This window comes from Amblyomma americanum, chromosome 9 (assembly GCF_052857255.1).
Source record: "Amblyomma americanum isolate KBUSLIRL-KWMA chromosome 9, ASM5285725v1, whole genome shotgun sequence".
NCBI lineage: Eukaryota > Metazoa > Arthropoda > Arachnida > Ixodida > Ixodidae > Amblyomma > Amblyomma americanum.
Genome location: NC_135505.1, coordinates 81395110 through 81420523, shown reverse-complemented (window position 1 = coordinate 81420523; position 25414 = coordinate 81395110). Strand labels below are relative to the sequence as shown.

The 25414-nt window shown below is 44.5% G+C and overlaps 1 protein-coding gene across 1 annotated transcript; it reads left to right on the top strand.

Moving 5' to 3' along the window:
- On the top strand, window positions 1–25414 carry LOC144104931 (acetylcholinesterase-like). Its single transcript, XM_077638161.1, has 7 exons — window positions 1–61; window positions 5756–5977; window positions 9988–10334; window positions 13569–13859; window positions 14856–15123; window positions 21449–21813; window positions 24971–25414. Exons 2-7 carry the CDS (start codon window positions 5777–5779, stop codon window positions 25110–25112), a joined length of 1614 nt encoding a protein of 537 aa, XP_077494287.1. The 5' UTR covers window positions 1–61; window positions 5756–5776; the 3' UTR covers window positions 25113–25414.

The window sequence follows — 25414 nt, the reverse complement described above, 5'->3', positions numbered from 1 at the left end:
CATCGTGTCAAGACCGAAGGTTGTGCACGGCTGTGCTCGCTCTGCGCGCCTCGTCTCTGTGGTAAGTGGATATTTTATGCCCCCCCCCCCCCCCCCCCGCTGACATTTATTACGTAGCATGACATACCTAACGGCACTACCTTTGGTAAGCAAGTAGAGACATTACACAGCCTAATGGCACTAGCTAAGAGAAATATTTCGTGGTCAGAGGGAATGCAACAGCGAAAACTGCTTATGCAGAGAATGGTTTGGCTCATAGGGTTTAGTGTCCCAAAGCAACTCAAGCTATGGTGGACGCCGTAGTGAAGAGCTCCGGATAATGTCGACTCTACTGGGCTTTTTTAAAGATCGCTGACATTGCAAAATAACCGGGTCTCGAGCATTCCGCCCCCATCGATTTGCGATCACCGTGGCGGGGATCGAACCATCTCCTTTTGAGTCAACAGCCGTGCATCATAACCGCTGACCATCCTGGCGAGTGTAAGTACAGCTTCATCTCACCCTGAAATGCTAGTGCAAGTTCACTATTCCGAGTAGAAACCCCTATCGAAATCTTGAGATGTTTGTAATTTTCTGCCAAGTGAAACAAATAAGCAAAACTAAGTTAAATAAATGTTTGCGACAGGGATTCAAACCTACGGCCGCGCGAGAAGAGCAGCTTTATTGGCAACTGCGCAAGAGCACTAGGCTACCGCAGCAATCGGACACGGCTCGTGTTAAGCTACGACATAGTTTCGCGCTGGCCACTGCAAATCGTCTTCATCAACTAATACTAATATCAAATTGATATTCGCAGTTCGAGCTAAGTAGCGGTAGTGATAGGGAGATATGCACTGCATGCGGTGGCGTATAGATCGTTGTAGCGGTAACACGGCACTAGAGCAATATGCGTTGACGTTGACCAAATTCCTGCACAAACGCGGCATTGGAGCATGGGCCACCCTAGCACAATGGGTGAACTGGCATTGACAATTGAAAGGTTGAATACGCACATGCCTGGATCCTTGGGTCACTGGACACCTCACTCGGGTTTTCAGGTAGATAACGGTGTATTCCACCTCTAAAAATTGCCGCAGGTGTATCCTAAATCTGCCGAAGCTTAATGCAGAGCAAGAGCTATCTAATTTTTTTAATTTTTCTTGTTTTTAGATACTTGATATCTGATTTTTTATTTCTTGTCCTTGTTTTATTTATTTTAAAATTGCAGTGATCTTTACTTTATTAATTTTATTTTGAGCTCCACTGCTTCTCAAGGCCTTTTTTCGTACCGACATGACCTTGAAGAACGGGTGGAGTAGAACTTTCGCTCTAAAACTCCACTTTCAGAAAATATTTTGTGCTTAGCAATGCTAAATCACCAGCGATTTCTCACTCCTTGTTGCACTCATAAAATTTCAAAGTATATTTTCACGTGACGGCAAGCCGATGAAGACAGATCATGATTGATGGTGATGACAAATTTCATTGCGGTGGGCCTAGCGCGAGTGCAGCGTGTCGCGCCACTGCCACTGTGTCGTCTTCTAGTCCGTGAAACTGCGCGGGGCCAGCGGGCGATCGTGGCGATGTCGCGAACTAGAAAAAATGCCACTGGCGATGAAGCGTAGAACATGATGATGGGCGTGAAAGGAGGGATGAACACAGAAGAGAAGAAACAGGTAGGCCTTGACAGCTACGATGAAAGAGATAAGGAGATGATCGGATAAGCGCTGGTCCACAAAGCTGGCGGCACACAGGTCTCCTTGAGCTTGCACCCGAGGACCGAGAGCGCACCAAACGGCACGGGGAGGGGGGGTTGTGTTCTCACGTGTCTCGGATCGGTCGGGCCGCTTAGGGGCTGTTCAGGAGGATCAGTTCGTCGTGTCTTTTGGTCGGAGCGAGGGTGGGGCTAGGGTGAACGGCGAGGTCGGTTCTAGTCAGGCGGGCTGGGGCACAACAGGGCGGTGCAGAACCGGAACGCAAAGCTTACGACCAAGGCAGACACAGCTCCAAGACCAGCATGGTGATGGTTGCCCCGCACCTCACACCATATGTTACGTGACGGCAAGCCGATGAAGACTGGACTAGATAACTGATGGCGATTGCATGATTTTAATAGCGGTGGGACTAGCGCGAGCGCTTGGTGGCGTCCTACTGGCCACTTTGTCGTCTTTTAGTACGTGCCAATGTGATCCTTTTAACCTCACATATAAATGTGAAAAATGTGAAAAGGCGGCGCAGCCTCTTTTTCACAGCCTTCGCTTATGCTTAATGTGAACGAGGACAAGGAAGAGCTTTAAAGCTCCGTGAGGACCTTGTGGAGCCCAGCGTTCAATTTCATTTATATTTATAACAAATCACATTCCTCACCTAATCCTTTTGTGTTAGTCACCCTGAGTCCTAGTCTTTAAATGTGTTTTCGTTTTATTCTACGTGGACGCAAACAAAACCGAAAATTTTTAGAAATATAAAAATATTCTCTGAGTCGCTGCGACACTCATTCATCACTAACGCGGCACGAATCTGACACGACAGACTCCAAGCCTCATTGCACTGATATATTCTAAAGATAATGATTGACGTTGCTCTCGAATGTGCGCATGATTGACCATGCAGCAAAGAAAAATCGTGAAAGTTAAGCTACCAAGCAGCGTCGTCAAAATAGCGGGCGAATCGCAATGCAGGCACCCAATAGACGAGATGTCGCAGCGATGGCGTAGAGGTGGAGGATACGCCTTCCGTGCAATAAGACAAGGGTTCAAATCCCGGTGACGCGAAATTGCCCTTCAAGTTTGAAAAATAGGAGCTCCGCCTACTGATGGCATTGCACAACCACGTCTGTGGTGCGGTCTGATCTCCGTTAAAAGAATTGCCAGCGCACTTCCTCACCAGAGCACTATTTGTCCAACCTGGTGTAGTACTTGGCCACAATCGTCTATGAACAAGCCAATTAACCCTGGGTCTGGGTCCTCAGTCACTAGCGGCTACGAAACAGCTGACAAAGGCCGCGGTCAGACCTGTGACGCGCGGAACGTGCTAAGAATCACTTCTTCGGACAGGCTGTGGATGGAAGCTGAACCTGGCAATGTTTAATGCTAGAACTTTATCCAGTCCGTCTTGGCTAGTAGTGCTGTTCGAGATACTACCTGGTACTAAATGTGATTTATTAGAAATCAGTGAGGTTTGGAGGACAGATTAGGTGTATATAGTATTAAGGAGTGGGCACGCAGCCCTCGTGGGCTATTGGACAGTATAAAAGTAGGAGTGTATTCCTCATTAATCAGGGTATAACTGGCAACATAGAGGAATTCTGGGGTATTCACGAGAGGCTGGCAGCTATCGTAATGAGGAATAATAAGAGGTACAAGCCGAAAGGGGTGCGTGCCGATGCGCCTACACTTAGCCATGATGACGAGATCGTTAAAAGCTTCTAAGTAGACGTTGAATCGTCATTGAAGAAACCAAAACTACACTACATTTCAATGCGAAGGTGGGCATGAAGCAGGCCAGAGAGCAGGCAGTGAGCGACTTATGCATGTTATCTGGGAATAGGAGGGGGCAGTTATTAGTTGAGTTCGCAACGATAAATAATTCACATATATTATGTATAGATTCTTCCGCAAACGAGAGAACATGAAGTGAAGGTGTAAAGAACCCCAATAGCGAGACTAAACATGAAATATACTTTACACTATGCGTCCACCCTGGCATCGTTCAGGATGCGGACGTTCATGTAAAGTTCGTTTCAGCGATCACTGCTTACACTTGAAGATGCAAAGGAAGAAACTAGTGAACTGGGAGTCCATTAAAGAGTTAGCAGTAAAAGGGAAGGTAGAGGAATTCAGGTTATCGGTACAGAACAGTTATTTCACTTTAAGCGAGGAAGACGATCTTAAAGTTCAAAATACTTAAGGATAATCCCATAGCTATCATGACAGAGTACGGAGTTGAAGTAGGTGGTAGGATGGTTCTACAGGATACTGGCAAGCTTTCTAAAAAGACGAAAAATCTGATGAAAAAATGCAAAAAACATGAAAGTGTGTAACCCTGCAGACCGAATAGAATTGTCAGAGCTATCAAGGCTCAAAACTAAGCGCAATGTAGCCGACACAAGGTAGCCTAATGTGGAGACAATAGCATAGCCTAAAGAACGGAGGTCGCCTAAAGGCGATGTAGGGGACACTATGCTTAAAAAAAAGCCTGATGTATGCGTCATGATTGAAAGAGGGCAATATGGATAAGATAGTTAAAATAGCCCAAGAGTTGTACAGAACAAGACACAGTAGCCATTGTAATCAGAACGTTAAGGAGAAAGCCAGTAGCGCAGGAAGTGAAGACAGCCTTTGGAGCAATGCAAAGGGGGAAAGCAGCTGGTGAGGATCGGGTAACAGCAGATCTGTTGAAAGACGGAGGGGAGATTGTGGTAGAAAAACGAGCCATCCTATATACGTAGGAGTTGGACTTTTTTGGTTTAAACCGAAAAAAAAAGATAAAAGTACGCCGAATTCAAATTTCTAAATTCGGTGTTAACAGAAAAAGCTCAGAATTTTTGGCTTGAAAAGCATAGCAAGCTGCCTGCTTAATGAGATTTACACTTAGTTAAACTTGAAAATGATCTAAGTAGAGAACCCAAGGGCAAGACGCAACGATGGTATTATAGGATAAGCAGAGCATTGTGTATTCACCTATTTCTGCGCTGGCTTACACGCTCCTGCCGAACGGGAAGCAGCATCTCCACACCGTATTCTAGGTAGGCACTGTTTGTTCACTATCATCACCAGTTCAGAGCAGTTATTCAGTTAATTAGGCTAATCAAATGCATGGGGGACATTGACACGAGACCGCGAATGGGCGCCACAAAATTGTTTTGGCTACCATGACGATTGAGCGGCAGTTCCATCGCTGCCATCAACACGCACACCACGTGATGCCCGACCCTCACGCTCAACGCAGCGTGACACCCCAAATGTAACTTGTCAACCTAGGTCTTAGAAGTAAACTTACACTTCCGTTTTTGTCTTCTTTTGGTGACTATTGTATTCAACTTGACTAACTCATTTATTGAGAGTAGAAATTTTTTCGACAAGCGCAGCTCCAAGCATTGCCATTTGCACCCTAATTACTGTTAAACTGGTTGTTCAGAATGGCAAAATACTTATAACTTTAAATGACTTTTGTCCACGCAAAAATGCTGCAATAAATCATCGGAAAAATTCAGTGTTTCATTGGTCGAAAATAATAATCGCCGAATAAAACCGCAAATGGCGTCCTGACATTAAAACCGAATAAAACCTCCGCCGAATTTTCATATAATAAAGCTCTAAAATTCCAACCCCTATGTATACGTATTGCCTAATGACATTGAGGATACCAGGTGATTGGAAGAACGCTAACATTGTCTTAACTCCTAGCAAACTAGATTTCAATGACTTGAAATATTGCAAACAAATCAGCTTACTGTCCGTTGCCCACAAGGTATTTACAAGGTTATCGCTGATAGATTCAGAAATCAACTATTTTTCCTTATTTTTGCAATGAGGGCTGATTCACGACTGTTGGCGTGGCTATTCCGATCATCTCTTCTCGCGTATGTTTGAAGGTGTGCCAGCAAAGTGAACTTCTCAATATCGTATGGCCAATAAATCCGTTCTTAGCTCATAGAAGTGGATAAGTAGGTGAAATGAAAGGAATGGAGGCAGATTAACGGATGCGTGCTCCAAATCGCGAGAAAACCTTTGGAATGTCCTTTTTAAAAAGTGTTATTGTTGTTGCTTTTCAGGAGGCTAAAAAGACCATCAGCATGATCAGCCCTGTGTTTCTGGCGCTTGCCTTCAAGGCGCTATTTTGCTCTGCTTACGACGTTCAGCGTACCACCAACCTTGGACCATTGAGAGGCCGCAAAATTGAGATCTTGGGTAGCACCATAGAAGAGTATCGCGGTATACCCTACGCGCAGCCCCCAGTCGGAAAACTACGCTTTAAGCCTCCTGTTCCTGCCAAGGTAAACACCTAAAAGTTCATATCACTTAAGATTGGTTGACACCTCTTCGAAAGTGGCTAGTTTATTTTACTCAATATTTTGGGCGAAGCGTTCCATTTAAAAAACACACTGCCTAACGGCTTTTGCACCCATACAAAAATGTCCCATGGCCGGCTATAGGATTTTGGCCCCAATAGCTATAGACCTTTCCTATTTCTGTCTATAGCTGTATATACAGGCTGATATATTTTTCTATATAGAGCTTAAGACAGTTGTATGGTTCCAAAGCTATAGCTTCAGTGGCATAGATTTTTCAATAGCTGGCAATAAGCACCTCTGTCGGTGCTTATAGACGTTCATAAAAGGCCATAGGCGGACATAGCTTTTTCCACAGACGCCCATAGGACGTTTTTGTATGGGCATTATCGTACATTGTTACCTGCATAAGCAGCGCTTTTCTCAGCAGTGGTATGAGGATCTCTGACATTTGTATTGCTTAATCTTTGCCCTCAATTTCAGCGCAAATAAATCAGCTGGAGAAGATCTGAACCAATATTACTAAAAAATGAAATTTTCTGTACTCAGAAGGAGGAAGCAAAAAAAAATAGCCAAATTGCATGCAACACCCTTAGGATATCGGGACGTATATGTAAAACATGTCACTAGGAGGTCCCGATAAAGTCGTTTTCTCTAGAACCTCCTTCTGTATGCAGTCTAAGCAACTAACTTGAACATGATGCACTAAACGCCATTTAGTTTCATTTGAACAAATCCTTAAAAGGCTTGTGAAACGGTTTCAAAGCGGTCGCTACTGGGCACACGATTCTTTTGAGATAAACGACGCCTCGTTTTCTAGGCCGTGTCTCTAATACAAACTGTAAAATTCACTTCCATAAAAACTTAAAAATTACGTAGATCACCCTGCAGCTGAATTTTGCAATGTTCAAATTTGTTTTCTTTACACTTGGTACCCTGCCCTCGCTCCCTGGTCTCTGTTACGGAGGCCGTAGGGGATGATATCGCGCTGTTCTTGGCAGGCACACTTGCATTTTGTCACTTGCACAAGCACACCTCAAGCCCCAGTCACAACAGCGGACTGGTGCCAATAAATGGCGTAGCAAGAGAGCGCGTTTCATATGGATGAAGAACGTTTCGGCTCTAGTTTCTGGCAGAAGTAACTATGCCATGGTTGTGCTACAAATTTGCTGAGCATCTTTCATGTGGCATGACCGGTTTTGTATGCGGTGGCAGCAGAGCGGCTTACTAAAACGGTCTTAGGCTATTCAGGAGACGTGGCCCGCAGATTATGAATTATGTACATTCTTTTTCTAATAAACAAGGCTACGCAGATGAGTTTCCACAGCTTGGAAAAAGTTGCTGCGCCCCCCCCCCCTTTCCGCTGATGCGGTGCGGGGGAAGGAGAAAAGCTTGTCATGATTGCTTCTTTTTTCACCCAACGTGGGGCATTAGTGTTGTAATGCTTTCAGGAACAATTTTGTCTGCTCACTAAAAAGCGCCAATTTTTCTTCGGTCATTTTAGCACAGGCATAAATTCGTTTCTCTCTCAAAACCTTGTACCATAAATTCTTTCCGCACAAAACGAGACTAATACTGAATATCCGTCATCGCACTGAATATTGCACGAAAAGAAAAAAAATCGCAAACCATTAAAAATATTCGACTCACGGCAGATAAGGTATTTCGAACTCTGAAATTGATATCCCAGCATCATCGCATGCAGAATGTCTATTTATGAGTTTACGTGCGCACATGCTTTAACGCTGCTGAACGTGCTCATGTGGAATTGAGAAGATCTATTGCAGTCATTCATTCAAGGTGTCCCAGGTTCCGGCATTCTACATGTCGCCGAGAATTTTATTGTTTCTGCGCAAGCTTCCTACCTGAAAGTAAGAACTGAAATGAGCGAAACTGCAAATATTGCATATGAAAAATAGTAAAGGTTATCCAAAATAAAGCATAGATACCCAACGGGCACCAACATTTTCAATAGCGCATGTTCCTCTAGTAAAAATTACTTTTATTAATGAAATTTCTTAGAGCATCGCATGTTCTATTTTTCATCTGTTTACAGCGCAGACTGAAAACGGTACTTCTCTGTTTAACCATTATTAACGCGCCCTATTTTGTTTGTGTAATTCAGAATGTCTACATTTTATGCGCTCTATAAAACTATTTAGATTGCAAATCCTTACTCAATATTCATGGAGGCAACGAAGCACTTCGCGGATAAAATGTGCCCCACACTTCAACAGCTAATTCCCTTAAGGCAGAAAAATTAAAATCCAAAGGAAATGCACATTTTTTTCTCACTTTCGGGATGCTAGCAGCGCACATGTGCACTAAGTAGTCTATCGCCTTGCAAAAAAGCCTGCCTTATAAAACCACCTGGCCCTTATAGCCGAATTCAGTCCGGAATGAAAAGCGACTGCCTACTACAAAAAGAAACAATATAGGCGGTCTTCAGAAGACCGTTTAAAAGTGTTACTGGCCAATCATTCGTTGCATTTGAGATTTGCTCACTTAAGTGCGTTATATCTTAGGTGGCAAACTTAGGTTCGTTACACCCTAGGTCCCGACTAGAAAGTGCATTATGTCCGAGGTGGCATACTTAGGCTTTTTATATATGGGATACAACACACAAAAGCTCGTTATACCCGAGGTTAATACATTGATGCCATATTGAGGTTCCTTATAGGCGAAGATACACCATGAAAGGGCGTTATATCCAAGGTGGCGTATTAACGTTCCCTATATCCGAGCCAATTTACCTATTTCATATACGTAGTATGCTAACATCACTCGTAAGGAAGATTCACATTGGCGAGGCGCAACCGTCGCGCGACCGATTTCGGGCAATTAGTTACGGTTTACCGAAGTCCCAGAAAAGCGGAAAGGGGGAGGGGGGGGGGGAGCGTAGCGAATCAATGTCAACCTGTTGCGCGACCACTGCGACTTGCCAGTGTGAACCCACCTTTAGCCCTTCCACTTGGTACTGACAGACGATGGACGACCTTTGCAGCCACAGAGATCCTTCTCATGCTAACTTATTACCAATTGTTTAATACCTATTGAGGTGCACAGAGTGAAACATGTGGATGCTAAAAAAAACTGCAACAAAAGTATACAACCTGCAGAACTAATTATGCTCCTGAAATAACGCATTATAATCGTCTTCCTGCTCGAGAAAGTCATCGAAAGCCACTGAGTACTTGTCACATGGTGGCTTCGAGGAGGATAATGGACGAGTGCCTGTGGCTGATATCACTCGAAAAGCCCTAGTTACTCAGCTAAGGGCACTTTCTCGTCGGGAACTAGTTTCGAAGTGTCTGATCAAAAACATACGCACAGTTTTTTTCTGCAAATTAAATGGAAAAAATATTACGTTAAAAAAACACGTTTTTTGTTTAAAGCGCGATAGACACGAGATTATGAAGCTCAGATACAAATACGGCAGCCTTCATGGTTTTACAGCGATGCAGCCCAGGCAATATCAACACTTCCTTTCACCGAGAAGATATTTCAGTTTGGTTTTAATCACAGACTATACACAGGCCTCACCATTCAAAACCCGCCTGAAGCGACATTTCCACGAAGAGCATTCGATGTCACATACTTGATGTCTTATTGATACCTATGACGCGCAATGGAGCACCGTGACGCAAACGGCTGGATCTCGCTCGCCAATCTCGCAAGTCGCAACCTTCTTGTTCAGTGCACTGCAAAATCCGTGTGTGCGCCATTGAATTGTGTGCACACATGAGCACAGCCAAGGCGTTAGGGGGCACTTGTGTTACGCTCCTACACCGACTTGATGTCACGCTATGCTCAAGCTCTCAGAGATCGAAACCGAAACTTACTGTAATGAATGGCCTGGTAATTAGTTCATTGCGTCGTGCTCGAGCTTTTCAGGTCAATTATTCACAATTCAGGACCCCTATCTATTAAAACAAAAATCTCGAAACAAAATAAATACTTGTCTAGAGCTTTAAAAAAATGTTCGCTCCTACAAGGAATGGAAGGGGACGCTGGATGCGACTAGCCGCCGAAGCGGCTGTCCGCAGCCCTTGGAGGGGCTGCCTTTTACCGGCGACGTCAAATACGGCGAGGACTGCCTCCACCTGAACGTGTGGACGAGGAAAGGAAACAGGAACGCGCCGGTGCTGGTCTGGATCTACGGAGGCGGCTTCACCTATGGCTCGGCCTCGTACGACAACTACACGGGTGTCGTGATCGCCGCCAAGACAGGCTTCGTTGTGGCCTCCATGAACTACAGGGTCGGAGTGCTAGGCTTCCTCAACGCCGGCAGCCCGGAGGCGCCCGGAAACATGGGACTGCTGGACCAATACTTAGCGCTGAAGTAAGTAGACCAGAAGCCATGCGTGTTGTTTTTTTTTTACTTCCCTTAATATGGGACAAATTCACGACGAAGGATTGGGCAGTTTTGTGGAATAAATGTTTCATACAGTTATTAGGCCTCTTTTCCCTCTCAGCCATATCATCTACATACCCACACTGTATTTACAAAGGTAGGGGGCTCTCGGGGTCATCGGTGGTGGCGAGGGGTGCAGTTTGCGTCATCGAATGCTACTGTACGCAGTTCGCACATCTTGCCGGTTTAAGACTGTCTACACTTCTGAGGATAGAAGGTCTGTATTTTCAAGCAAACGCACCACACGCACCAGCCAGGCGCGGTGCTTGTGGTGCTTATGCGATTCGGCTAAACACACGCCAGACCGAGCGTCTAGACGCTATGCAAAGCATCTCCGGGATCACAGCACATTATATTTGCCCACTATCTACCGCTATATCTTTACCGCTGGAATAAAACCAGTATATGTTGGCAAAAATTAATTAGAATGTTTGCAGCATTCGATTCAGTGCGAAAGCACAGGCTTGTTCTTGCCTAAGACTGTTTTTATTTATTTTTACAAACAAGAATAACTGAACTGAGGCATGATGGCTGATTCAGTTTTCTGTGTTGTTTTAGCGGACACGCGAAAGAAGGTTTCGGTCGTGCCAGAACTTTATTTGATTTACATACACTGTTGTCTTGCGCAGAAAGACAACAGTATTAGACAACGGGTTGGTGCTACGCAGAATAAACGATGAGCCGGTATTGCAGCGAGACGGAATTCTCGTGCTAGGCATATACTCAACGCATCCAGGCAAGCAATGATTTTGCGAGGCTCTGAACGTCTGGATCAGGGCTTGCCGGTGTCGTCCGCGGGAACCATCTGCGAATAAAGCCTGCATCAGCCAGAAGCACCCCCTCTCCCAAGGGCTTCTACCCTCTTCAAAACACGGGCAGGAGCTTGTTTTATCAAGACGCCAGACAAGCAACAGGAAGCTTTATTACGATGTTTTCACTGGCAGACTGGCAACCAACAATTCATTTCGTGAACTGCCGGCGCATGCGCAGCAATTCACGCCGAACGCAAGAAGCCACGAGCAAACTTCGCGATAACCTTTGTCGCGATACGAGATGACGCTATGAGACAGCGGAATAAAAATGGGCGGGAATTTAAAAAAGGGCGGCATTTAAAAAAAAAGCAGTGACAAAGCGAAATCCGCTCCTGAAGCACGGCACACCAGCAACCACCCTTCCGCACGCACGATCTCTTCGTCCACCCTCACTCTCGGCGCGCACCTCCACTCACTAATATCACCTGCACCCTCAAGAAAAGCCAGTCTCCTCCTTCCGGCTTCGGCTGACAGTAAAAGCGTTCGTTAGGGTAGAAGCACCAAATTAATGGGTGGTTATGGCGTTCGGCTGCTAGCCTGAAAGACGCGGGTTCGATCCCGGCCGTGGCGATTGAATTTCGATGGAGGCGAAATTCTAGAGGCCCGTGTACTGTGCGATGTCAGTGATCGTTAAAGAACCCCAGGTGGTCGAAATTTCCGGAGCCCTTCACCACGGCGTCTCTCATAGCCTGAGTCGATTTAGGATGTTAAACCCTCTTAAACTAAACTAAACTAAGCCAAATTAATCACTGCGGGCAGACCAACATTGCTTTCGCAGGTTTCTCGCGTCATGTTTCTTTATCGTCCTGTCAGTTTTTTTCACAAACACTTTTAATGCTCTTTGCCTGTTGCTAACAAATGCCTGCCGTGATATGTGCTCTGTTAAAAGATGAAATAATTGGCCAAGTTTCATCTAATTTCGTTTATAATCTAAGGGCAACGATCACGCCTCGTGCACCCTCGTTCTTCCCCAGTGGTAATTACAAAGTGCGTATATTACGGTGTGTTAAAAGTTAATTGGCTTTGAAATGACGTTTTGTAAACTCAGTATTTTGTTCCGGAAGGTACTTTGAAACCATTCAACAGATTTCAAAATTTTTGTTTACCTGCAATCCTATGGCCGCTCCACCGCTGTTACCCCCACTAGGCCACAGCAGTTTCATAGCATACTGCTTACTTCAGAGATCTGTGGTAATGACTATTAAAGCCGGTGTCCGACCTTGTTTGTCCTTGTGTGTCTATCCTTTCGTCTCTGTCAAAAGTCGGGCTGTTCCTTTTTTAAAGGACATACCAACTCGCCCAAGCTTCGGCTGTAATTTGTTAGCTGTCCGTAATGTGTTCACTCTTTAATTTCATCAAAAACAATTATCAAAATAATCTATCGGGAAAGACGTAGAGCGGAAATCCATAACTGAGCAGGAAAAATAAAATTTAGCTCTAAGGAAAATATAAGGGCATATTCTATCTCACATTTGGAAGGCAACTTGACCGCGCTGTCAGGTAAGGGAATGAAGGAGGTCGTAAGAGAAGAAAGAAATTCTGCTGTGTAGGGCTGCAGATTGATTCTGAACTTTTGGGGTTCCTAAACTTGAACTGACATCGCACAGCAAACTGATGCCTGCGTGGAAACGTGGCCGTTGCGACCAGGGTTCAACCGCTCGTCTTCATGTCTTGTACTCCAAGGCCAAATCCTGTGAGTCGCCCTTCTCAATAGGCATAACTGTGTTTTTTCTACCACACGTACAGAAAAGTGGATAAAACAGCGAGTTGAGTGTTATATAATGCTTTCGGTTGCCGTGGTTGAGGAGTCGGCACCGGTAACCTGCGACGCAAGAGACGCGGAGCGGTAGCCGACAGCTGTTGGATCCCATTACTTCCGAGAGAAACCATCCTCTTAGCGCACAGATTAAAAAAATGCAAAACAGGCAGTTTTTTTGCCTTTAAGAAAAAGGAAGCGCGTTTTACTGAACCGACGCATACAATGTCCGGAAATAATTGTAAGCTTTGGATAAGGATGCCCCGCTCCTTTTGCTTGATAACTGGTTTCCTTGTTCTGCTGTCTCATTTCAGCATTTTGTTTGTTTTATTGTCCGTGCGCGAATGTCACGGCATTCGCGCATGCATGCGGCAACAACATTCTTTTCGTGTTCATTTACAGTTGCGATCTTATATAGGACAGGACATGGCCATCAAACACAGATACATAAGGATGCACAGATGCCTAGCGATGCGTAACTGGGTTTCCATATTCTGTCGCGTGCTCTGTGAACATGAAACTACACACGCAATCTGACACAGAAAGACATTTGAATCCAAGGCGGAATGGCATTTTTTGCTCCTATATCTGCAGGTGGATCAAGAACAACATTGCGCATTTCGGCGGGGACCCGTCACGCGTCGCCCTGTTCGGGGAGAGTGCGGGTGCCATTAGCGTCCACGCTCACATGCTGTCACCTGTTAGCAAGGGACTGTTCCAGAGGGCTATCGCGATGAGCGGTGTGGTCAGCGCGCCGGATGTAACGGAGTCTGCAGCAGAGAGCACCGCCAAGGGTGACGCCATGGCAGCCATTCTCGGCTGCCGCTCATCCAACAGAACGCTTGCGTCACATCCCGATGAGGTCCTCAGTTGCCTACGAAAGCGGTCAGTATCGCAGGCTCTTTTCAAATACCGTAGATTTCCGGAAAGGATTTCGTAATAATCATACCGCAGGCTAAAAACTGCTCTTCTATCTTTCTATCTCATTATTCTATATCGGTATAAGGGAAACATTTATATAATATTTATTTATATATTTATTGGATACCTGCATCGCCCATAGGACATTACATCAGGGGGGCTACAAACGTTAACTCTCACTTTACATATTATTTCAACACATGGTAAAAAGCATTGTTCATCGAAATATACAGAGTGCTTGATGGTAAACTGTTCTATTCTCGCACAGTTCTAACAAAAAAGAGTAACGCAAGACGTCACCCCTACAAGAAATTTCCCTGACCCTCAAATCGTGATCCAGTCGCTTCGATATATAATTTGGTGCCTTGATATACTTTTCGAGCTTGATGCCTGTATTAGAGTAATAAACGTGATGAAAAAATTTTAATACAGTATTTCTTCTACGACCCTTTAGCAATAGCCTCCTAAGTTATAATTTCTCTCCTTAATTTCAGCAACAATGCCTGATTTTACCGCAAAATTGATATACAACGCCGCAGACAATGTAGCTGCGCGGTCGGCTGTCCTTCTTAGGCTTGTTCGCGGCGCCACCGCAATGTGGCGTCGGTTTTGTGACCATGCCAGTACCCCCAGCCGCATCGTTATTTACGTTCTGTTTCTAACATTCATAAGGATGAAATCAAAGAACTAGAAAATTGAGTGATGTCGCAGACGAAACTGTTAGCCAAATCTAAGACAACTGAATTTCAATGGGGACTCATTTTACCTAGTTTCGGAGTTTTGTTTCTCAGGAGTCAGGTAAGCACCACAGAACAATCTAAAGCGTATAGATATCTAATGTATTTTCCATTGCACTGAGAAAACGTCTAAAAACCGAGCGTAGTGTCAAGGTTGCATTCACAACTCTATAGATGAGTAGACAAAAAAAAGCGGCTGCACTCCATACTGTCACCATGCCAGGTCAGCCGACGAGCTGCTGCTGGCAGCGTTTCAAGCGGTGCCCGGAAAGCTGTTCCCCTTCCTGCCTACGCACCATGATGCCTTTTTGCCCGAAGTGCCGTCCGTAGCAGTCCGTGACGGATCTTTCGAAGTGGGCGTCGACCTCCTCACTGGAGTCACCTCAGACGAGGCTCTCACACTGTTCATCATGAAGGAACCCCAACCTGAGCTTTTTGCTGAACATCTAGACAACGTTGAAATAGAGAAGCTCAAGAGAGCACTGCACGAGGTGAGTTGCAGTTGTGCGTTCTCGGTTTTTATGAAGTGCATGGTAAAATGAAAACGCACAACAGCAAACAAATATATATATATATATATATATATATATATATATATATATATATATATATATATATATATATATATATATATATATATATATATATATATAAGGTAAATGAAATTAGGGGCCCGTTTGACAAACCTATGAAGAAGTTAACAGTCACCGAAACAAAGGTGCATAGGGGAACGTTATTTTTTTTAATGTGTTGTGCTTATCAGTGGGATAATAATGCTAAGATTAATAAATCGCTTAAAGAAAATTACTTATAAAGCAGCAGAAAAAACAACCATGCCGCCGGTGGGATCCGAACCCACGACCTCCGAATATCGCGTCCGGTGCTCTTACCAACTGAGCTACGGCGACGGCTGTCCAATCTGCTGCTCTCGTGGGTATTTATGTTTATTGGGTGTAAGCGTACCTTGAGAGTGTTCACCAGCGCCGCCCTCGACCATAGCGGCGGACGTAGCACGTCCTGTAATACCGCAAGTGTGACGTGGACCGTCATCTAACGGCGAGGGCGGAAACTGTGCGAGAGCCCAATAAACATAAATACCCACGAGAGCAGCAGATTGGACAGCCGTCGCCGTAGCTCAGTTGGTAAGAGCACCGGACGCGATATTCGGAGGTCGTGGGTTCGGATCCCACCGGCGGCATGGTTGTTTTTTCTGCTGCTTTATAAGTAATTTTCTTTAAGCGATTTATTAATCTTAACATTATTATCCCACTGATAAGCACAACACATTAAAAAAATAACGTTCCCCTATGCACCTTTGTTTCGGTGACTGTTAACTTCTTCATAGGTTTGTCAAACGGGCCCCTAATTTCATTTACCTTGTCTGCTAATAGCTTAACGAGGGTCTCGGTTCTGGTAGTCTTGATGCCATAGGTAGCATAAGAGGGCTCTCGCACAGTTTCCGCCCTCGCCGTTAGATGACGGTCCACGTCACACTTGCGGTATTACAGGACGTGCTACGTCCGCCGCTATGGTCGAGGGCGGCGCTGGTGAACACTCTCAAGGTACGCTTACACCCAATAAACATAAATACCCACGAGAGCAGCAGATTGGACAGCCGTCGCCGTAGCTCAGTTGGTAAGAGCACCGGACGCGATATTCGGAGGTCGTGGGTTCGGATCCCACCGGTGGCATGGTTGTTTTTTCTGCTGCTTTATAAGTAATTTTCTTTAAGCGATTTATTAATCTTAGCATTATTATCCCACTGATAAGCACAACACATTAAAAAAAATAACGTTCCCCTATGCACCTTTGTTTCGGTGACTGTTAACTTCTTCATAGGTTTGTCAAACGGGCCCCTAATTTCATTTACCTTGTCTGCTAATAGCTTAACGAGGGTCTCGGTTCTGGCAGTCTTGATGCCATAGGTAGCATAAGAGGGCTCTCGCACAGTTTCCGCCCTCGCCGTTAGATGACGGTCCACGTCACACTTGCGGTATTACAGGACGTGCTACGTCCGCCGCTATGGTCGAGGGCGGCGCTGGTGAACACTCTCAAGGTACGCTTACACCCAATAAACATAAATACCCACGAGAGCAGCAGATTGGACAGCCGTCGCCGTAGCTCCGTTGGTAAGAGCACCGGAAGCGGTATTCGGAGGTCGTGGGTTCGGATCCCACCGGCGGCATGGTTGTTTTTTCTGCTGCTTTATAAGTAATTTTCTTTAAGCGATTTATTAATCTTAGCATTATTATCCCACTGATAAGCACAACACATTAAAAAAAATAACGTTCCCCTATGCACCTTTGTTTCGGTGACTGTTAACTTCTTCATAGGTTTGTCAAACGGGCCCCTAATTTCATTGACCTTGTCTGCTAATAGCTTAACGAGGGTCTCGGTTCTGGCAGTCTTGATGCCATAGGTAGCATAAGAGGGCTCTCGCACAGTTTCCGCCCTCGCCGTTAGATGACGGTCCACGTCACACTTGCGGTATTACAGGACGTGCTACGTCCGCCGCTATGGTCGAGGGCGGCGCTGGTGAACACTCTCAAGGTACGCTTACACCCAATAAACATAAATACCCACGAGAGCAGCAGATTGGACAGCCGTCGCCGTAGCTCAGTTGGTAAGAGCACCGGACGCGATATTCGGAGGTCGTGGGTTCGGATCCCACCGGCGGCATGGTTGTTTTTTCTGCTGCTTTATAAGTAATTTTCTTTAAGCGATTTAATAACCTTAGCATTATTATCCCACTGATAAGCACAACACATTAAAAAAAATAACGTTCCCATATGCACCTTTGTTTCGGTGACTGTTAACTTCTTCATAGGTTTGTCAAACGGGCCCCTAATTTCATTTACCTTGTCTGCTAATAGCTTAACGAGGGTCTCGGTTCTGGCAGTCTTGATGCCATAGGTAGCATAAGAGGGCTCTCGCACAGTTTCCGCCCTCGCCGTTAGATGACGGTCCACGTCACACTTGCGGTATTACAGGACGTGCTACGTCCGCCGCTATGGTCGAGGGCGGCGCTGGTGAACACTCTCAAGGTACGCTTACACCCAATAAACATAAATACCCACGAGAGCAGCAGATTGGACAGCCGTCGCCGTAGCTCAGTTGGTAAGAGCACCGGACGCGATATTCGGAGGTCGTGGGTTCGGATCCCACCGACGGCATGGTTGTTTTTTTCTGCTGCTTTATAAGTAATTTTCTTTAAGCGATTTATTAATCTTAGCATTATTATCCCACTGATAAGCACAACACATTAAAAAAAAAATAACGTTCCCCTATGCACCTTTGTTTCGGTGACTGTTAACTTCTTCATAGGTTTGTCAAACGGGCCCCTAATTTCATTTACCTTGTCTGCTAATAGCTTAACGAGGGTCTCGGTTCTGGCAGTCTTGATGCCATAGGTAGCATAAGAGGGCTCTCGCACAGTTTCCGCCCTCGCCGTTAGATGACGGTCCACGTCACACTTGCGGTATTACAGGACGTGCTACGTCCGCCGCTATGGTCGAGGGCGGCGCTGGTGAACACTCTCAAGGTACGCTTACACCCAATAAACATAAATACCCACGAGAGCAGCAGATTGGACAGCCGTCGCCGTAGCTCAGTTGGTAAGAGCACCGGACGCGATATTCGGAGGTCGTGGGTTCGGATCCCACCGGCGGCATGGTTGTTTTTTCTGCTGCTTTATAAGTAATTTTCTTTAGGCGATTTATTAATCAGCATTATTATCCCACTGATAAGCACAACACATTAAAAAAAATAACGTTCCCCTATGCACCTTTGTTTCGGTGACTGTTAACTTCTTCATAGGTTTGTCAAACGGGCCCCTAATTTCATTTACCTTGTCTGCTAATAGCTTAACGATGGTCTCGGTTCTGGCAGTCTTGATGCCATAGGTAGCATAAGAGGGCTCTCGCACAGTTTCCGCCCTCGCCGTTAGATGACGGTCCACGTCACACTTGCGGTATTACAGGACGTGCTACGTCCGCCGCTATGGTCGAGGGCGGCGCTGGTGAACACTCTCAAGGTACGCTTACACCCAATAAACATAAATACCCACGAGAGCAGCAGATTGGACAGCCGTCGCCGTAGCTCAGTTGGTAAGAGCACCGGACGCGATATTCGGAGGTCGTGGGTTCGGATCCCACCGGCGGCATGGTTGTTTTTTCTGCTGCTTTATAAGTAATTTTCTTTAAGCGATTTATTAATCTTAGCATTATTATCCCACTGATAAGCACAACACATTAAAAAAAATAACGTTCCCCTATGCACCTTTGTTTCGGTTACTGTTAACTTCTTCATAGGTATATATATATATATATATGAATGAGCGGTGTTAGCACACTGCTCATGGATAAATGCAACTGCAAAATAATTGGTGACCTGTGGCGCAACTCGTCATGTGCACGTTAAAGATCTCGATGTGGTAAAAATTGTTTAGCTACCTTTCACTAAAGCCACGCTTTCTCTATTCTTTTTTTCGCACCTTCCTCACTTACATCTCGGCGCGTTTGGGATGTCATATGAGAAGTGAGGTAGTTATTGCGCCTTTATTTCCTAGAAACCTATTTTAATATAAATTTTAAAATCCCAACAAAACACTTATTATGTAACATAAACGTTGAGAACTTTCAAATATTGATTTTGCGGGCAAGCAGAGCTTTAAATGCGTTGTACAGAAGATTCGCAAACATCCCATTCATTTTTTTCATCAGTGTACCCCTATCGTGGTCCTGTTTTCCTTGAAGCAGGTACAACCCGCAATATATAAAAAGCAAGCCAATTGTCATCACTCTCTTGCAAACATGTTTTAGCGTCCTCAACCACGTTAGTTTGATGAGCTGCGCAATAATATAAAATCAAGAAACTAAGGCTGCCTTCGGCTACGTGACTTCGCCGCTTTCCCATCCTTTTTTTGTTTATTTGACGACTCAGTATCGGGTTCGTGTCAGCTGGATTTCAGTGGCCCACCCATATATAGTTATTGAAGATAACAGATCGCACTTTCCATTCCCCTGGCGAAGGTTCTGAGGCACTTCTGGCTCGACGAGATGCCGCCTGGGATGATTTATTTTGTGCAGATGAGGACGCCGACATCGGAAAGCCCTACACTGGAGAAAATAACAGTTCGCGAATTGGAGAAGTCTCGCACTGCTACGAATGTCATCAGGTCGATGGGGGGGGGAGGCGGACCTAACACCAGCTATCGTGAACTCTTCGACAGCGATCTGTTATAAAACGTCCCAAAACCAATTCAGCAATCGTATTACCGACGCCTATTAGGTTTAAAACTGCCGTAGTAGGCTGGGGTTAGAATAAGCTGACGCACGTAAAGGAATTTGACAGTTAAACTTTTTATTTTCCGCTTTAACAGGAAAGTCCACTTAGTGATAACCACGGATAAAACGAAGAATACGCACGACCGTCAGGTTTGTTAGACGTGGGCTCAACTGTACGGCTAAAAAGTGGACAACCTCGCTGTGGAAAAAAACACAGGCATGACCACTAATGTTCCTTCTTGGGGACCAATCATAATCACAGTAATGAATAAACGTTATATGGCACTATTTATACGCTCAGTAAAAGGGCAATGCGTGCTCTTCAGCCAGGATGCTAGAAAAAGGAAAGACACAGATGTGGGGACGAGATGAAAGAGGAAACACAAAACAAGTAAAAACACTTTTTTATTCTTGCGCAGGTACATCAAGACGCTTATGTAAAGCACACAGCACATGCATATCCATTGGCTGCACTCTCTCCTCAAACCTTACACGAACAAACCATTACGCACAGGGGCTGACGCAGATGCACACACTTGTATCTCGGTCGCAGTCTAATTTAGCGCGGTACCGTCAAAGAGCACATTAGGAGGACAATCCTTGCGCATTGTCGGACTAATTCAGGATTGGTGGACAGTCTTGTGCAGACAAACATTTAGCTATGGAATGCAAATGATCAAATCTTAAGTTGAAATGCGACTAAGAGCTCGTAGCAATGACTCATATTTAAATATGACATGTGATGATGTACAGTAAGTTAATTGCGCTTGAAAGAAAATTGCAGCCATTAGTTGGGAATCGAACCCATGACTCTTGGGTTGCCAGTCATGCACGCTACACCTAGGTCATTGAGGCGCGTTTTCTCGGTTTTGTAAAGGGAGCTCTTGAGCGTCTTGTGGCCTCGCACTTGGTCTAATATCACTAATTAAGTATGATAACCAGTTTATGTAACTAAAAATGCGTACTAATAAAACAAACATTTGGAGAAAGTCATAAACGCTTCCGCGTCATAGCTTTAGGTGGAGCTTAAACGTCCTAAAAATTTTCTGTACCACGTACAACGCCGTTTCTCGAAGGCATAATGGGTCGAGTTCTGGAACGCTTCGTCAAAAAAACAGCTACGCCCGTTCTTGGAGGACAACCCAGCAGTGTCTTGTAAAACTTGTAACGAGCCTCTGTCTTATGCTTCCCTATTCTTTTCTTCCCATGGCATTGCGAGGGGCTGCGTTCTCGCAGTCTTGATGAAAAAGAAAGCCAAAAGCGCTTCTCGCGAATATAACGCTGTCCACTATCTATAGCGTTCCACATGACACCTACGTTATGATAGGACATACCACCACCGCACGTGGGGGTGGGTTCGCCACTGGTGAACACTTTCAAAGTCGACCTCCTATTTTCTTAAAGAAAATCAAGTACTTACTTCAGACTCTAAAGGTGCATTCGAATAGACAACGAGATAGTCACTAAGAAAAATGCCCCAAGAAGCACCCGCTAAGTTAGAGCTTAAAACCATCTCCATTGCATCCTCCAGGGCATCTCTTCGTGGTTGAAAGATGTGCCTTCATCACTGTTGGAGAACGACGCGAACGAGACTACAAGCAAGGCTTCTATTCGGCGCAAGTTCTTCGACTACTTGGGCAACCGTGTGTTCGTGTGTCCCATGCATTCCGCGGCCGCAGCCCATGCATCTCGCGGTGGCTCCGTGTACACATACGTGTTCGGCCACTGGCCTGCCAAGAGGGCGCCACTGTCCTGGGCTGGTGTAGGCCACGGCATGGACCTCCCTTACACTTTCGGGCTTCCTTTGCTGGACCGTGACCACATAAACTTTGCCGACAAAGACATCGCCGCGTCAGAGAATCTACTCAAGGTGATCGCCACGTTCGTCGAGAAGGGGTGAGCTATGTTCAAGCGTCAGAAATCTCTGGTGCGTTTTTTTTATTGTTTACATTCCGTTTCTAGAGATTTTAGCTAGGCCACAACTACATCCAAAAGTCCGAGCAGGCTAACGAGCGAGAAAATAGAAGGAAAAAGAAGGCAACGGTTGAAAGAAGAGGGAGCCAAGGAGGGGAGAGGACATGCTACGTATCAGCGCCAGCGCGTCTGCGAATGCGAGAACTTTCTCTATTGTTCACTGCAGGAGAAGGAACTGTCGATTCGTGCCTTGTTTCTGACAGCAGTGCCAGTGAGCGCTTGCCCTGAACCTTGTTCCTCCTCCCTGTCTTCTTCTGAGAGAGGTTCAAAGTCAAATTTTACTAGCTCGAACATTTCGCAAAGGTCATAAGTATAGAGGCGAAGTTTCCATATTTCGATGACTGCACCGGTACCAGTGGTAGGTCATTACAAAGAAGAAAAAAATAACAGCATATTTAGCGGATGATTTTGAGGTGGAGGGAGTAACATTACAATGCTTCGGCACAAAAACAATATTTAACAGCACAATAAAACAGGTAATAGTCGTTTAACAATAGTCAAAAATTCGCATTTTAACTAAAATGCGATCAGCATATTCTTGACCGCAGGCATGGAAATGAGGTTTTAGTGTTAATGGCAATGTGTTGAAAAATGAAATGGCTGCAAAATACGACGTCAGTTTGTAGAATTGGTATGGACAATGATAAGTAGAAAATTCTTATTTGCTGCAAATCTGGTGGAGTTGTGCTTAGTCAAGAGAATTGGATTGATAAACTGAAAATTTGGGGTGTCACTCAGTGGTTTAAAAAAGATGATTCTTAGATGGTACTGAAAAAATGGTGCACTGAAAAAGTGTTTTACTCATGTAGTGTGGAACAAGAAATAGTATCAAAAGAGCTGCGAATGATGAGGCGGATGACGTGCTTTTGTAACTCTTGCGCAGACGATAAATGGCAATGGTCAGTGGCTCCCCATGCAACAATCCCGTAATTGATGGTACTGTGTACGAAAGCATAATAAAAAGCTAAGAGTACGTTTCATGGTATATGTGGACGCGCTTTACATAGAGCTGTAGTGCCAAATGCTGACCTTTATTTTTTCACTTGGACGATGTGGATGGATAATGTCAGAGCAGAAAAAGGAATAACGCCGAGAAAGCTGGTATTATCACAAGCTGGAATAATAACAAGAAAATGTAAAAGCAGGAACTCACGAAAAAATTTTATGGCTAATTATGAAGACTTCAAATTTTGTTCTAGTGGGAATAATAACTATGTGATCATCGTGACACTATTTCCTTATATTGCTCGAAACGGCGTCCAATTTAACAGTGAGGTCGTTATTAAATCAGTTACAAAACTGGTAGTATCACAATCGTATAAAATGCAGTGAGTAGTATAAATAAAATTAGGAAGTCAACATTGTATACTATAAAAGTAGTCCTAAAATAGAGCCTTGAGGAATATCTTGGATCTAAATTTTGTTTGTGAGGCTATTTATTTATTCGTTTTATTTATTACCTCAAGCACCCTTGGTGTGTGGCAGCATAGGAGAGATGGGCATGACAAATTAGTAGTTGATGATCTAGATCTTGTTCTTCAGTTTGATCGGGGTAGTAAGGAGTACGGCTTCATGCGGGAGATCGTTCGAGCCTCGAGATGATTCGACAATAAGAAATCGGGAACGAGATGTTCTTGCAGGGGGAGGGTGCACAGTCTTGTTGTGGTCAATGTGGCGGTAGAGACGATGTGCTGCTGACATGATAGATGGTCCTGGTGATCATCGGGATATTTTTTTTCCTTTCCAAGATTAGACAAAGATGCTCTAGACTCTAGAGAAGAATTTTTTTAAGGCGCATATTTGAGAAATATATTCTCCTTACACAGCTGAAGTGTTTTCAATTTCTCGCAGTACAAGAGCTCCCTCCTGAGCTAAAAGAGCAGTGACCGCTAATATAATTCTAATATAATACAATAAAAAAAAACCCAGTGGTCGAATTCTCTGGCCAGCCACCAACATAAAGGTAATCATGAAGGGAAATCTTAGAGCGCAAATGCAGTATTTTATTGAAGTACAGGTAGCATGAATCTAGCAATGCCTCATTAGGAGTCCTAGTGGAAGGGTTCTTTGTTGTGCGGGAAATTATCCTCAAGCAGCGAAAATATTTATTTGGAGAAACTGCAGTTTCAATTTTTGTCCAACGTATAAATTATAAAATGAACGTAGTGTATAGTCATCGACATCTCTTCCGTAGGAATATGTGTTATGACCTTGTTTTTTTTAAGACGGATTAATCATAATGATAATCTTCTCGGCAGAGGCATGAAAATTTGTCCTTTGCTATACCCGAGTCTTTCCGTTATGATTCAATGCCACGTGAGAAAAGACACCTGATATATTAATTATGCTGGTCTCAACAAATGTCCTCCTCTTATTTCGCGTACTCGCAGAAAGGCGAGCCATTTCTGTGTTCGCAGTGTATCTATAAAGAGCAAAGCAGCTTGGAGGCCTCCTACTTCCAAAACTAAGCAGTACGGCAAGCAAAAAAAACATCAATGGAGCGCTGACGAACCATATCAGGTCGTAAAACACAGAAACATTTAGAACGAATAATATTCCTCAGTATTACCAACGAATTTCAGAAACGATGACAATTTCTTATTAATTTTCACTTTGTTCTCAATCAGAAAAGCAAACCTCTGCATGTTGTTTTTCTTAACTTATCTTCGTCCTATATAGCTGAATGCCGCAGTTTATCAATACATTCAAAGGGGCTCTACTTCTAACATCAGCACATTACTTGGTGGATGCGTTATTGGGAAATTTAAGCATTTTTTTAAGAGCAAACACAGCAACATGTTTTCAGTTGCGTTTGTCTACATCCCTCCTTCAATACGTAATTCCTGGCACGAAGGTTTGTGTAACCATATCAAAAGTGTATTGTTGTCCCGATTTCTAGTGACCCTGCTTAGAGTGCGCCGGAGGGTGCTAATTGTTATGGTAAACGGGCGTGAACAACGCATTGGTAATAATAATATAAGTCAAGTCCGATGATACATGATCGAAAGCAGAGTGATTGTGGCTGCTATAATTGAGTTCCAATGTTCTCACGAGATGTTTTCTTAATCAAAACTTGCAGAGTACCCGAGTACCCAGGGCTGCCTACCTGGCCGAAGTATTCAGCCAGTTCACCCACTTCGATCCTGCTGAAGCACGACAGCGCCACTAAGATTGATGGCTTCCGCTCTGAGCAATGCGCGGTCTTAAGCAGACGTCAGTAGATGTTGTGTGTGTGGCACCGACAAAAAACTACATTTGTAGCGTGACAAGTTGATAACGACTCAGCAATACTCACTAATCTTTAAGGTTGTTTATATTTAATTTAATGATGAGGGTTGTTTGGTCTAACTCTGGCATGCCAATTAATATATATGCTACCGTTTTGTAAATAATGTTTTGGACTAATCGAGCTGTTACTATTTTCCTTCGTTATGTAAAAAGGTGCTATATGTTAGAGACACTCACACCTCTGGCGTTTCCAACCTTAACCTTCCTCATATTTGTAAATAAAATACAATTTACT